General features: G+C 44.1%; 1 protein-coding gene across 2 annotated transcripts; it reads left to right on the forward strand.

The window, feature by feature from the left end:
- Nucleotides 1–5,803: 5,803 nt before the first annotated feature.
- Nucleotides 5,804–10,850, forward strand: LOC129705839 (insulin-like). 2 transcript variants are annotated; one of them, XM_055649671.1, is made up of 3 exons: nt 5,804–5,855; nt 7,931–8,140; nt 10,549–10,850. In XM_055649671.1, the coding sequence occupies exons 1-3, from the start codon at nt 5,819–5,821 to the stop codon at nt 10,704–10,706; spliced, it is 405 nt and encodes a 134-aa protein (XP_055505646.1). In that variant the 5' UTR covers nt 5,804–5,818; the 3' UTR covers nt 10,707–10,850. The 2 variants fall into 2 exon arrangements, with proteins under 2 accessions (XP_055505646.1, XP_055505647.1); XM_055649672.1 differs by lacking the exon at nt 5,804–5,855 and adding an exon at nt 5,937–5,989.
- Nucleotides 10,851–15,029: the final 4,179 nt, after the last annotated feature.

Raw genomic sequence — 15,029 nt, forward strand, 5'->3', positions numbered from 1 at the left:
GGAACCTCTTGGCTCCCACTGACCTTCAACCCATGGAACCTTGCTTCCCATTGACCTTCAACCCATGGAACCTTGCTTCCCATTGACCTTCAACCCATGGAACCTCTTGGCTCCCACTGACCCTAAACTCAGGCAACTTCTTGTCTTTCACTGACCCTAAATCAAATCGGCCTCTTTGAATTGTGCAACGTGTACCATATTAGCAGAAACGTGGAGGCTCGTTGAGTTCATGGTCTTACCCCCAAATATGTTGAGGGGCTGGCTGTTGTAATGAAAATATTCCTTGCAACAGCCTCACAGACACATGGTCCCAGACAAAAACAAATTATATATGAATCACATGCAAAATTTCTAAAGGAAATAAGACTATGCAAAAATAAAGCAAGGCATTAGCACAAAACACAATCAGTTTAAAAGTGAGGACAAGAGACAAAATGCTGATAGCTTAACTGGATTGAAGCTGAACTCAAAAATTGCAGTGATGTCTTGAGAAAGAAAGATGGAACTACATGGGCTTACTTTTCAACAGAGGGTTGGAATTATGTAACAGCTTCATCCCATTGCCCCAATCGTAAACACTGAGAGACTAACCCCAGCCTACAGCCTACAACCATATGTAATACGTACTGGCATTGCAACTGTTGATATTCACACCCTGAAAACGTATAGTTAATAAAGTCGGTGTTGAATCTGGATCAAGTAGTCAAGGGCACCAGAGACCTGGGTTTGCTCCTGACTATGGGTGCTGTCTGTACTGAGTTAATATGTTCTCCCTGTGTCCATGTGGGTTTACTGTGGTGCTGTGGTTTCTTACCACACTCCAAAGACGTACGGGTTTGTAGGTTAATTGGCTTTGGTAAAAATATCCCTAGTGTGCAGGATTGTGTTAATGTACGGGGTGGGACTCGGTGGGCCGAATGACCTGTTTCCGCACTGTGTCTCTAAACTCTAAATATCAAATCATTGAGGACATAGCTTCTCCTGGGATTTGCAGCTGTTATGTCCCACTAAGACCATAAACACACTGATTTGGAGATTTTGGTTGGGAAATGAATATTGGTAGAGATCAATTTCTCTTCCTCTGCTTAAGATCTTATACATCCATCCCATCTGAGTGTGAAGACCAGGTCCCACTCAATCTGGCTGAGTTTCAGAAAGACCCCTCGCTTTCAGCCCTGCCATATAATGTTAGTCTAGGTGACCAGAAATAAGCAAATCTGAAGCTGTGGCTCAGGCATGGGGCGTCCCAGTGCCCGATGTTGTGACACAGTGGTGCAATGGTAGAGCTGCTGCCTTACAGTGTCAGAGACCCAGGTTTGAACCTGACTACAGGTGCTGTCTGTATGGAGTTTGTACGTTCTCCCTGTGACTGTGTGGATTTTCTCCGGAGCTCCGGGCTCCGGTTCCCCCCCCCCCCCCCCCCCCCCCCCCCCCCCCCCCCCCCCCCCCCCCCCACTCTCTAAAGAGGGCAAGGTTTGTATCTGTGTCTATCTGTGTGTCAGTGTCTATCTGTCTATCTACAGATGTATAGGTTAATTTACTCTGGTAAAAATTATAAATTGTCCCTAGCGTGTAGGATAGTGCTAGTGTATAGGGTGATCTCTGGTCAGCATGAACGTGGTCGGTCGAAGGACCTGCTTGGCGGCACAATTGCATTCCGGTAGAATTGCTGCCTTACAGCATCAGAGACCTGAGTTTGATCCTGACCAAGGGTGCTGTCTGCACAAAGTTTGTATGTTCTCTCTGTGACCGCGTGGGTTTTCTCAGGGTGCTCTGGTCTACAGTCAAAAGAAGTGAGAATGAGGCCTTGGAAGTCATCTCACTACTAACTGCTGTCACGTGGCCAGTGATGGAGATGAGGTGACCAAATTATTTGACTGGCTGGGTTCGTCCAGCATCTTTTATTCCATGTCCTGAGTTACAGCAGTTGGTTGGCAGAGGTGGGACAGCTGAAAGGGAAGCCAGTGCAAGACAAAACTGTAGACCATCACCAGAAGGAGAGAAGGCAACGAGGATACATGTTGGTATGTGATAAACTAAGTGATAAATATGTCTTGGCCAGAGATGGGCAGGTGGAATACAAGTCATAAATAACCAGATAAGCCCCATCTCCATATTACAGGGGTTCTCAATTGAGATGTTGTACTGCACATCTTGAGTGCATATACCAGGGATTTAGTTCACACTATACTCTCTTATCAGCTGAAAAGAGGTGTTTTAGTTTAGAGATGCAGTGTGGAAACAGGCTCTTTCTTCGGCCAACTGAGTCCATGCTGAGCATCCATCACCTATTCAGAAGAGTTCCATGTTATCCCACTTTCTCACCCCTTCCCTACACACTACGGGCAATTAACAAAGGCCCATTTAACCTGCAAGCTCACACTTCTTTGGGATGTGGGAGGAACCCAGGGTACCCGGAAGAAACCTACGCGGTCACAGGGAGAACGTGAAAACTCCACACAAACAGTACCTGAGGTCAGGATGGAACCCGGGTCACTGACGCTGTGAGGCAGTTTGGCTCCACAAGCTGTGCCACTGTGACACCTGTTTCAGGCTAATTGCACCTGAATGCCATGAAGTCCGAAGCTCTACGAATGATTAAATAATTTATGAATAAAGGGTGTAACTCACCACCCTCAACTGATTTTTTGTTTTCAGCTGCTGACAGACGTGGCGTCGAATTTAAGAATTTTCCAATTTTATTTTGCTCAGGAGATCATATTTGCTGTGCCAGCAGAGGGAGCTGGCAGCAAGGATTAGTTTCAACCGACTAAGAATGAATGAATTACTGCAGCCGTATTAGATTCTGTGATATAGTGCATGGCACAACCGCTTCATTGTAACTATTTGTACCTCTTCTAAAACAGTGTACGAATCTGCTAAAAATACCCTGTCAATAGTAATCTCATAGTTTTTGGAAGCTCGCTTATTACAGGCACCAAGTGGCCAAAGTACACTTCATTAATAAGGCTGGATTCACCATAGATTTAAAACATTTCCTCGAAATTCCTTCCTGATCAGTAGCACCTAATGTTTTGTAGAGTGGTGACAGCGCATTCCAGAATTCAATCCATTAAAATCGCCAACCCAATTCCAAAAATACATCCGCACCTAATCTGCTTTTATGTCACTCCTACCTGGCAGTGTTCATGAGATGTCATTGAGAGAAGGATCCAAGTTGTGGCTGCACGGTGGCATAGCAGTAGAGTTGCTGCCTTACAGTGCCACCGACCCGGGTTAGATTCTGACTGTGGGTGCTGTCTGTATGGACTTTGTACGTTCTCCCTGTGACTGCATGGGTTTCCTCTGGGTGCTGTGGATTCCTCCCACACTCCAAAGACATGCAAGTTTCTGTAAATTGTCCCTAATGTGCAGGATAGAACTAGTGTAAGGGTGATTACTGGTTGGCATGGGCCCGATGGGTTTAAGGCCTGTTTCCACCCTGTATCTCTAAACTAAACTAAACTTCCACTTTGTTGCCTTCTGACTGTGAAATTTAACATCAACCTTCTTCCTGGATATTCCACGTTGGAATTTGAACTGCTCCAAAGGAGAGACGTAGATGTTATAAATCTGGCAAGAACTTTCCTAATGGAAAGAGTGCAGAAATTCAACATCTTGGGAATACACAGCATATTGAGTCATACTGGTGTTGAAGATACGGTATGTACACATTGGCTGCAACACGTCCGACCTCACACACAAAAAGCATTTCTCAGAATCACCAAGAACTTACAGCAGTGAATTCACAAGTTCACAGGTTCATCAGTTATAAGAGCAGAATTAGGCCATTCAGCCCATCAAGTCTACACCCCCATTCAATCATGGCTGACCTATCTTTCCCACTCAATCCCATTTTCCTGCCTTCTTCCCATAACCCTGACCAATGAAGGCAAGCTTACCATATGCCTACTCTATCACTCTATTTATCAGTGTTGCCATTTTCAGGGAGTTACAGTATGGACTTGATCCCTCTGTACAACAATGCTGTTAATGATCATGCCATTAATTGTATATTTTCCCCTTACATTCAACCTCAAAAACTGCTTGGATTAAACCCTGAGCAAGTTCCAATGATTCACCTTTCACTGGGTAAAAGAAAATCCTCTCGTCGATGTCCCGAATATCCGATCCTTTATTTTGAGTGTGTGACTGTGGTTCTAGGGGAAATATCAACTGTGTTTAATTTAGTTTGATTTATTTTAGTTTATTGTCCTGTGTGCTGAGGTACAGTGAACAGCTTTTGTTGCATGCTAACCGGTCAGTGGAAAGACCATACATGATTACAATCATGCCGTCCACAGGGAACAGATACAGGATATAGGGAATAGCGTTTAATTCAAGATAAGGTCCAGAAAAGTCTGATTAAATATAGTCCAAGAGTCCAATGAGATCGATAGTAGCTCAGGACCGCTCTCTAGTTGTTGGTAGGATAGTTCAGTTCCCTGATAACATTCATTCATTCATCATTCATCATCGTTGAAAACATTAGCGGCACAGTGGTACTGGTTCCCGACGGGAACGGTGACGGACGCACCACACATCTCTGTCCTCCAGTTCCTGCAGACGTCTACCGCTGGAAGTACAGGATTTTGGCGTGTGTGCTTTATCATCCTTCCTTACAATGCTATGCACGACAGTGATCGCAACTTCTACTGAAGTGTGGATGGCCTTGGGCTCGCTAGAAGCTCATCTGCCCTTTGACAGGTCTTGTTTTTGGTCCTGCTAGGAGTCCACAGCCCCCTCCTCACCTGGCAAACCAGGTGGGGGAGACGGTTTAGTTGTCAACTATCCAACCATGGAGCAGGTAGCACGGGACTACATGGTACCCGTGGCAGTGGGAACTCCCCCCGACCCAACACCTGATAACAGCTGGGAAGAAATCTGGAGGCGTGCATTTTCACGAGGGGAGAAGAGGGAGTGGCCGGGGTGCGACTTATCCTGGATTATGCTGGTGCCTTGCCGAGGCAGCGTGAGGTGTAAATGGGGTCAATGGAAGTGAGGTTGGTTTGTGTGATGGTCTGGGCTGCATCCACAATTCTCTGCAATTTCTTGCAGTCTTGGATGGAGCTGTTCCTAAACCATGCTGTGATGCTTCCCAATAAAATACTTTCTACGGGGCAATTGTGGAACATTGAGAGAATTTTAGATGCTTTAATGAGATCACTTCCCAATATTCGAGCCGAGCACAGGCCAACCTGTTTAATTGTCACACGTACAAAAATAAAAAAGATATAATAAAATATAAAAAATATAAATAAAGCACTGCGATTAACAATAGCCCAGAGCTGGACCTGGGTCACTAAAGAGGTACGAGAAAGCAGGTAGTAAAGGGAAAAAAAGAAATAGCTGAACAGTGGGAAATATAAAGTGAGCCATTAATCTTTCAAATATGGAAAACCAAAGGTTTCTACCTGTAATGGGAGCAGTGATAGCAAACACATTGTCCGCCCCATGTCAATATAGTTCTGCTCCATTCCTAGAAAACTGCTTCATCAATGAATTAACAAGGTCATTAAGATGGTCAACCCAGCATTTTAAGTGCTAAAGAGTATCCCATTTTCATCACAAACTCTAATAAACAAGGCAAAGAAATGCAATTAATATAACAGCAATGTCAACCAGAATGGTCCCAGTTGTTACTAATTGACAAGTGGGAACTTTAAGAGCTGTTCAGCTGTTCAACAGCTCTTGAAAGTGAAATGACCATGTTTTATGAATGGCTTCTGATGCAAAGCATAAGTGAATGGTAGAGATTACCAGTGCAAACAACCACAGGATATCTGTTAAATGAGTTGCAAAATGTGATGATTGCCTAATGTGCAAAGACAGCAAAATTTCATTTGAGGATCAAGGTGAGTGTTGCTTAAAGTACGTAATGTAGAATTAAAAAAACACACATGAGGCACATGCTATATAAATTTACAGGTTTCCCAACGGACATTTCACATTGAAAAGGCTCAGAGTCAAGCTACAGCAGACTGATCAGGTAATATTAAATAAAATGCTTTAGATTGCTGTTGAGATGTGAATAAGGTGTTGAATTTGATTTAACGCTGTTAAATTAGTGAACCCTTCCTCTCTGTGGCATCTTTGGCGTCTTTGGTTTGGTGGTTGGACTCTCCTGTCTCTGAATCAAAAGCCGCTTTAAGAAATTTCCCAGGCTGGAAACGTCAAAGAAGAGAGAGCACAGCTTTAAGGTGAGAAGCACTAGGCGTGAAGGACATGTGCAGGGCAGGTATTTGATGGTGGAGGATCCAGATACGATAGTGGCATTTAAGAGGCTTTCAGATAGGCACATGGATCAAGTCGTCAAGTCAAGAGAGTTTATTGTTTAAGAAGGAACTGCAGATGCTGGAAAATCGAAGGTACACAAAAATGCTGGAGAAACAATGGGTTTATTGTCATGTGTATCAGATAGGACAATGACATTCTTGCTTGCTGCAGCACGACAGAATATTTTAGGCATAAGTACAGATCAGGTCAGATCAGTGTGACCATATACCATAGAATATATATATACACACATAAATACACAGATAAAGTACAAAAGGCTGTTATAGTTCATAGTTTGTTTGAAGTGTTTAATAGTCTGATGGCTGTGGGGAAGCTGTTGCTGAACCTGGATGTTGCAGATTTCAGGCTCCTGGATCTTCTACCTGATGGCAGCGGAGAGATGAGTGTGTGGCCAGGATGGTGTGGGTCCTTGATGATGCTGGCAGCCTTTTTGAGGCAGGGCCTGCGATAGATCCCCCTCGATGGTAGGGAGGTCAGAGCCGATGATGGACTGGGCAGTGTTGCAGGGAACAGAGGAATATGGATCACGTGCAGGCAGATGACATCAGTTTATTTTGGCATTATGTTTAGCACGTACATTGTGGGCTGAGGAGCCTGTTCCTGCGCTGTTCTTTGATATATGTTCTAAGACATTGACCTATTACTTAGGTTAACATCTCAGTCCAGTGCTGAATGTTAAGTATTGTCTGTAAGAACAAGGGACTACAAATGCTGGTGTACAAAACAAAAGACACAAAGTGATGGAGTAACTCAGCAGGTCAGGCAGCATCCCTGGAGAATATGGATAGGTGACATTACAGGTCAGGACTCTTCGTCGGGTGTGAGTAGTGTCTATTGTGCAAGACATAAGCCAAGGAGTTCAACAGGTGCACTCAAGTTAGAAGTGAAAGGAAAGGAAGGAGATGCCAGGTTAATATTTGACGCCTCAGCCAAAAGCACTGAAACAGGGATGTGATGCTGAGGCTTTATAAGGCACTGATCAGACTGCATTTGAAGTGTTGTGAGCAGTTTTGGACCCCATATCTGCTAATGTGCTGGCATTGGAAAGAGTCCAGAGGAAGTTTAGGAATGATAGGGTTAACATATGATGAGTGTTTGACGGCACTGGGCCTGTACTAGCTGAAAGATGCGGGGACTTCATTGAAACTTACCGAATAGTGAAAGGCCTGGATAGAGTGGATGTGGAGAGGATGTTTCTACAATTGGGACAGTCTAGAACCAAAGGGCATAGCCTTAGAATAAAATGATGTACCTTTGGAAATGAGATGAGGAGGAATCTCTATAGTCAGAGGGTGGTGAATCTATGGAATTCATTGCCATGGAGGGCTATGGAGTCATTGGATATTTTTAAGGCGGAGATTGACAGATTCATGATTAGTAAGGGTGTCAAGGAGTTATGGGGAGAAGGCAGGAGAATGGGGTTGAGAGCCATGATTGAATGGCGGAGAAAAATTGATGGGCCGAATGGCCTAATCCTGCTCCTATGACATAATGAACCTATAGAAACAGGTTATCCTGTCCTGTATATCATTGCTGCTTGTGGGATTTTCCAATGCAAAATGAAGTTGAACACATTCTGCAGATGTAAATGACACTATTTGAATGTAATGTCTGTTTGTTTTCTCTCTGAAAGGGAGATCTACTTTTCTCATTGAAATGGTGTTTTGGAGCCAAATCGTGCTGGTGTGCGCACTGATCATCTTTGCATGCCCCAAAGGATTAGAAACACTCCCTTCACAGCACCTGTGTGGCTCACACCTAGTGGATGCTCTGTACTTTGTGTGTGGACCAAAGGGCTTCTATTATTTACCGAAAGCAAAGAGAGGCCAAGAAGAGTTTCTCGGTATGTAGCCTTCAATTTAAAAACAATTCCAGATGTTGTTCTAAATCTTGCATGGTTTTGAATTACATATTTCAGCAAAATCTATAGGGTATCAAGAAGAGTGGCACAGTGATGCTGTAGTAGTCACAGCGTCTAAGACCCAGGTTTGATCCTGACAATGGCTATTCTCTGTGCAGAGTATGCACATGCTCCCTGAGGCCACGTGGGTTTTCTCCAGGTTCTCCGTTTTTCTCGCACGTTCCAAAGATGTGCAGGACTGTAGGTTCATTCTATAAATTGCCCCTAGTGTGTATGAGTGAAAGTGGGATAGCATAGAACTAAAGTAGACAATAGACAAAAGGTGCAATAGGCCATTTGGCCCCTCGAGCCAGCACCACGATTCAATGTGATCATGGCTGATCATCCCCAATCAGTACCCCGTTCCTGCTTTCTCCCCATATCCCCTGACTCCGCTATTTTTAAGAGCCCTATCTAGCTCTCTTTTGAAAGCATCCAGAGAACCTGCCTCCACCGGCCTCTGAGGCAGAGAATTCCACAGACTCACCACTCTTTGTGAGAAAACATGTTTCCTCGTCTCCGTTCTAAATGGCTTACTCCTTATTCTTAAACTGTGGCCCCTGGTTCTGGACTCCCCAACATCGGGAACATGTTTCCTGCCTCTAGCGTGTCCAAGCCCTTAACAATCTTAACAAAAAGTAGGGGTGAAATCTGGTCTAAACCAAACAAGTGTGGATTTCTCCTTTAGATGGAGTTTGAATGAATGGCAACGTAACATGAAAGAATCGTCCAATCGTTCCATACCAGGGCATCAGAGATGTTTTCATTCTTTAGGAAATGGGGGTTCCCCTCTTCCATTATAAATGAGGCTCGCACTAGGGGTCTCCTCGATATCCAGCAGCTTTGTTCTTGTTCCCGCACCCCCCATTCGTAACAAGGACAGAGTCCCCCTTGTCCTCACCTTCCACCCCATCAGCCATCGCATACAGCATATAACACTCCAACATTTTCGCCACCTCCAACGGGTTCCCACTACTGGCCACATCTTCCCATCTCCACCCCTTTCTGCTTTCCGCAGAGACCGTTCCCTCCGAAAATCCCATGTCAACTTGTCCCTTCCCACCCAAACCACCTCCCTAGATACTTTCCACGTGCAACTGCAGGAGATGCAACACCTGTCCCTTTACCTCCCCCCTCAACTCCATCCAATGATCCAAACAGTCTTTCCAGGTGTGGCACAGGTTCACTTGCACCTCCTCCAACCTCATCTGCTGTTCCAGGTGCCAACGTCCCTACATCGGCGAGACTATGCGCAGGCTCGGCGATCGTTTAGCTGAACAACTCCACTCAGTCCGTCTTAACCTACCTGATCTCCCGGTTGCTCAGCACTTTAACTCCCCCTCCCATTTCCAATCTGATCTTTCTGTCCTGAGCCTCCTCCATTGTCAGAGTGAGGCCCAGCGCAAATTGGAGGAACAGCACCTCATATTTCGCTTGGGTAGCTTACACCCCAGCGGTATGAACATTGACTTCTCTAACTTCAGATACCCCTTGCTTTCTCTCTCCATCACCTCCCCCTTCCCAGTTCTCCCACTAGTCTTACAGTCTCCAACTACATTCTATCTTTGTCCCGCCCTCTCCCCTGACATCAGTCTGAAGAAGGGTCTCGACCCGAAACGTCACCCATTTCTTCTCTCCAGAGATGCTATCTGACCCGCTGAGTTACTCCAGAATTTTGTGTCTACCTTCGATGTAAACCAGCACCTGCAGTTCGTTCCTACAAGAATTGTCCAATTATTATCATCTGAGTTTAGTTTAGTTTAGTTTAGAGATGCAGCGTGGAAACAGGTTCTTTGGCCTACTGAATCTGTGTCGACCAATAATCAACCGTGCACTAACACTATCATACACACGGGACAATTTACAATTCTCTAAACTAAACTTTCTCCCAATCGCGTGCACATTCTTATACCTATTTCTCTTTGAATGTATCGAGGTATATTCAGAAAAAACTCATTGGAGAGATGAGTGGAATTGGAGGGGGGGGGGGGGGGGGGGAGGGGGGGAATAATATGTGCAACTTCAAGGGAGGAATGAAGAATGATTAAAGAAAACAAGTTGTAGAACAAGGAACTGCAGATGCTGGTTTACAAAACTGCCACAAAGTGCTGGAGTAACGCAGTGAGTCAGGCAGCATCTGTGGAGAACATGGATAGGTGCCATTTTGGGTCAGGACCTTTCTTCATACTCCCAAAGAAAGGTCTTAAGGAGAAGGATCTGAAGAAGGCTCCCGACCCAAAACATCACCCATCCATGTTCACCGGAGATGTTGCCAGACCTGCTGAATTCCTCAGACATTTTGTGTGTTTTATTTTTTAAAACTGACTTCCTGTGGTATTGTTCTCTTCTAGAGTTACGTGGTGGGGAAGAATCAACTCAAGAAAATGAGATCGAGCAGCAGTTTCCATTCCATAAACTGCTGGGACGGATGATAAAGAGAGGAATTGTGGAGCACTGCTGTCATAGTACCTGCTCACTCTTTGATCTGGAAGGCTACTGCAACCAGTAAAGGCCTTAATGCCATGAATGTCACAGAGTCCTGATAATGGAGCATGCAGCCATTGTGAAGGAAGTGGCTCCAATATCACATAAATAAAAAGCAAATCACCTCTAATTGTGTCAAAGTCTCAAAGATATCTTTGTGGAAATTCAAATAAAAGATATCTTTGAGAAAATTCAAATAAAGATTTTTCCTTTGTTGCCAAAGTCCAGCTATTTTTAAATGCCTCCATCTATTCTCTGCTCAGTGTTATTAACACAAATGGATTTGCCCCCTTTATATAATGAAGCAAAGCATACTCTGCTTTATGGGGTTACACTCACACATTCTATGCACTTTCATGATTTGCAACAATCTGTAACATTTAACTCATATTTGAACTTAAAAATAAAGCAGCCTCTGGTGCCTTGATTTTCAATTTCATGTTCTTTTGACTTCCTAATTTGACTTCCGAGTGTTACCTACAACACAAGCAGTAGCTGGAGAGTGTTGGAAGAAAAATAAGTGTGTATTTTGGCGGAAGGAAACAGGTCCCTTCTAATTACAGACTGCCTGATATCGTATTTACCTGCTGTATAATTGAGCTATATTATTTAGCATCAGTCTGAAGAAGGGTCCTGGCCAGAAACAACGTCTGCCCATTTCCCTCCACAGACTTTTTCGTAAGGGCAGCACAGTGGTGCAGCAGTAGAGTTGCTGCCTTTCATCTCCAGAGACCTGGGTTCCAACCTGACTACGGGCGCTGTCTGTACAGAGTTCGTACGTTCTCCCCGCGTAGGTTTTCTCCAGGTGCCCCAGTTTCCTCCCACACTCCAAAGACGTGCGGGTTTGTTGGTTCATTGGCTCCTGTAAATCGCAAATTGTGCGTCGTGTGTAGGATAGTGCTAGTGTACAGGACGATTGCTGGTCAGCGCGGACTGAATGGGCCGAGTGGCCTGTTTCCAGGCTCTATCTCTACAGTCTAAATTCTAAAGTAAAGATGCTGCCTGACCCGCTGAGTTACATTTTACAATTCCATTGTAAAATTTCCTCCTTCAGACAGAGAAGAGTCCCGGCCTGAAACGTCATGACCCATGTTCTCCAGAGATGCTGCCTGACTGACTGAGTTATTCCAGTACTTTGTGTCTTTATTTTAATAAATCGGCATCTGCGGTTCCTTATTTCTATATTCCAGCTTATCTCAATTCCAAATAATATCACAGACCCACAAGGAGCTAAAATAGTGTCCCCCAGTCAATGTTCTAGACAACCTGAAGCCCATCACAGAGATTGGAAAAAGTTTCAATGTAAAATTCCTCAACACTATCAGTATAGTCTTAACTTCATTGTATCTTGCCTTTTTGCCAGGCTTTATACCATTTGCCCCCATCTGATCTGTGTCAACCTTCAATCAACACAGAGACATTTAAAAGCTGATAAACCACACTACTACAGAGAGAATGTGCAAACTCCACATAGAGAGCACTGGGGCTCAGGATAAAATCTGAGTCACTGGAATTGTGAGGCAGCACCTTTACTAGCTGAGTCACTGTGCTGTCCATAAATAACCCTATGGCAAACAAAAGCAAAGTCCTTGACATTAACAAGAACAGTCCATAATAGATATGATTCACCTTGCAGTAATTCCTCTGAAGGCCCTTTTCCTTATATCTATGTTGATTGGAGGCAGCCTTTCAAGTGAAATGAATTACCATTGAGAGGAAGCTATGAATTAGTGATGCAGGTTTTCTCTCTGGCGCAGTGGAGAAGAACATTGCACAATGAGATTTGAAAGCATTCACATCATTCACATCTTAGGTCTGATCTCTGAACTTTGCCAAGTTGGATTTTCTCATTCATAGAACAGTGCAGCACAGGAACTCCAACAGCACTCCAAAGACGTATTAGTTTGTAGGTTAATTGGCTTGGTATAATTGTAAATTGTAATTGGCTTGGTATAATTGTAAATTGACCCTAGTGTAAATGTGCGGGGATAGCTGGTCGGCACGGACTCGATGGGCCGAAGGGCCTGTTTCTGTGCTGTATCTCTAAACTAAACTAAAGGAACAGGATTCCTGGTTCTAGAATTCCTGGTTCAATGTTCTTTTGGATAAATATTAGGCCGTGATTGAATACAGACTAAAGATCAGATCAAACATTTTCCCTGAGCAAATTAGACAGCAGAGCCTTTAGCAGTGAAGATCCTTCTACTTAACGAGTCCACACACAAGATTAGAAGTTGTTTAGCCAGAGCTGAACACACATCTCGGCATCTGCATACAATGGTGTCTTTCTTGCGCTTATTGTGGGTGGTGGTGGAAACAGGGCCGCGACGTGAACGCTCTTTCCTTGACCCCAGTGAAGATCCTAATAGGATTATTTTCCTTAAATAGTAGGAGAATTTTGTCAACATGAGCCACATCCAATACATCATGGGATCCATTAGACCTCCCACTGTTTCTGCAGTGATACCCAATACCATTGGCATCATGGCTAATTCAATGATGCTAAGAACTTCAATTCCATACATTCGGTGCACAGTGGCACACCGGTAAAATTGTTGCTGTACAGCGCCAGAGATCTGGGTTCAATCCTGACAATGGGTGCTGTCTGTATGGAGTTTGCACACTCTCTCTGTGACCTTGTGGGTTTTCTCTGGGTGCTCCGGTTTCCTCCCACATTTCAAAGATGTGCAGGTTTGTAGATTAATTGGCTTCTGTAAATTGTATGGGTGATTACTGGTCAGTGTGGACATAGTGGGCCGAAGGACCTGTTTCCATGCAGTATCCCTTAGCTAAACTAAACTAAACCAAACTAAACTAAACCAAATTAAACATCATTTTACAGGTGATGGACCTTGAAGAAAGGTCCCAACTCGAAATATCACCTATCCATGTTCTCCAAAGATGATGCCTGATCCTGTGAGTTACTTCAACACTTTGATTCTTTCTTTTGATGGATATTGACCATGGAATAATCTTCTAATGAAAGGAAAGCAAATAATTTATGACTAAATGGCATATTTCCCAACTCTGGAGTCTCATTCCATATACCCACCACCCTCTCTGGAAAAGGTTGTCCCTCAGGTTCCTATTAAATCTTTTTCCACTCACCTTAAACCTATGTCTACCGGTTCTTGATGCTCCTACTGAGTAAAAGATGCAGTGCACATACCCTATTTATTCTTAATCTATGCATCTTTTTATTTTTCTTTCTATGGCCATAAAACAATAGAGTTGTACAGCACAAAAACAGGTTGCAGGGCTCATGATGTTTAGTTTAGTTTAGACAGACAACGTGGAAACAGGCCCTCTGGCCCATTGAGTCTGCGCTGACAAGCAATTACTCATACACTAGCACTATCCTACACACTAGGGACACTTTACTGAAGCCAATTAACCTACAAACCTATACATTGTGGAAAGTGGGAGAAAACCGGAGCACCCGGGAAAAACCCAAACGGTCACAAGGAGAGTGTACAAACTCGATACAGACAGCACCAACAGTTGGGATCAAAACCCGAGCCTCTGGTGATGTACGACAGCAACTCCACCGTTAACCCACTGTGCCGCCCATGTCTGTAATGAACACTGAGCACCCATTAATTCTGTATTTAGTTAGTTGAATAGCCTTAGTTCTCTCTCATTCTTAAGACTTGTTGATTGGGTCTAAGGTTTTCTCTGGGTGCTCTGGTTTCCTCCCACACTCCAAAGACATGTAAGTTTGTAGGTCAATTGACTTTGATAATATTGTAAATTGTACCTCATGTGCAGGATACTACCAGTGTACGGGGATCGCTGGTTGGTGCGGACTCGGTGGGCCGAAGGGCCTGCTTTAACACTGTATGTCTAAAATCTAAGGTCCAAAGTCTAAAAGCCATGTTGGCTCATGAGGAGATGCATGAAGTATATGTTAACTACTCCACTCTCCCTTATCAGAGGTTTTTTCAAGCACCATACAACTATTTATTCCAAGTAAACGGACATGAATCTAGTTGGCTTTGTTGGGTTCCATACAAAGAACAGGGGCTAGTCGTTTGCTTTGTGTGGGCTTTCAAGATCTTAAATGGGATAAAGAGAGAGCAAGACAGAAGTTAAAGGAAGTAATATTCTTAAAATCCTGTCCCACAGTACGAGTTCATTCCAAGAGTTCTCCCGAGTTTGCCCTGATTCGAACTCGGGGATTTACGCTAATGGCCACTCGTCGGTACTCGGGGCTCTCGTGGACATTTTTCATCATGTTGAAAAATCTTCACGAGTCTTCCCGTGCTTACCTGCCGTTAGCGAGTCTTCCCAAGTACCTGCCGCTAGCGCTAAGAGACGTCCCCGAGTTCCGACGTACCCGCTACGTTCA

Source organism: Leucoraja erinacea, chromosome 18, assembly GCF_028641065.1.
Source record: "Leucoraja erinacea ecotype New England chromosome 18, Leri_hhj_1, whole genome shotgun sequence".
NCBI classification, from domain to species: Eukaryota; Metazoa; Chordata; class Chondrichthyes; order Rajiformes; family Rajidae; genus Leucoraja; species Leucoraja erinaceus.

Coding starts and splice junctions, on each gene's coding strand:
- LOC129705839 (XM_055649671.1), top strand. CDS start 5,819: ATGTGCAAAGACAGCAAAATTTCATTTGAGGATCAAG. Junction 5,856..7,930: donor AATTTCATTTGAGGATCAAG/GTGAGTGTTGCT, acceptor TCTCTCTGAAAG/GGAGATCTACTTTTCTCATT. Junction 8,141..10,548: donor AGGCCAAGAAGAGTTTCTCG/GTATGTAGCCTT, acceptor GTTCTCTTCTAG/AGTTACGTGGTGGGGAAGAA.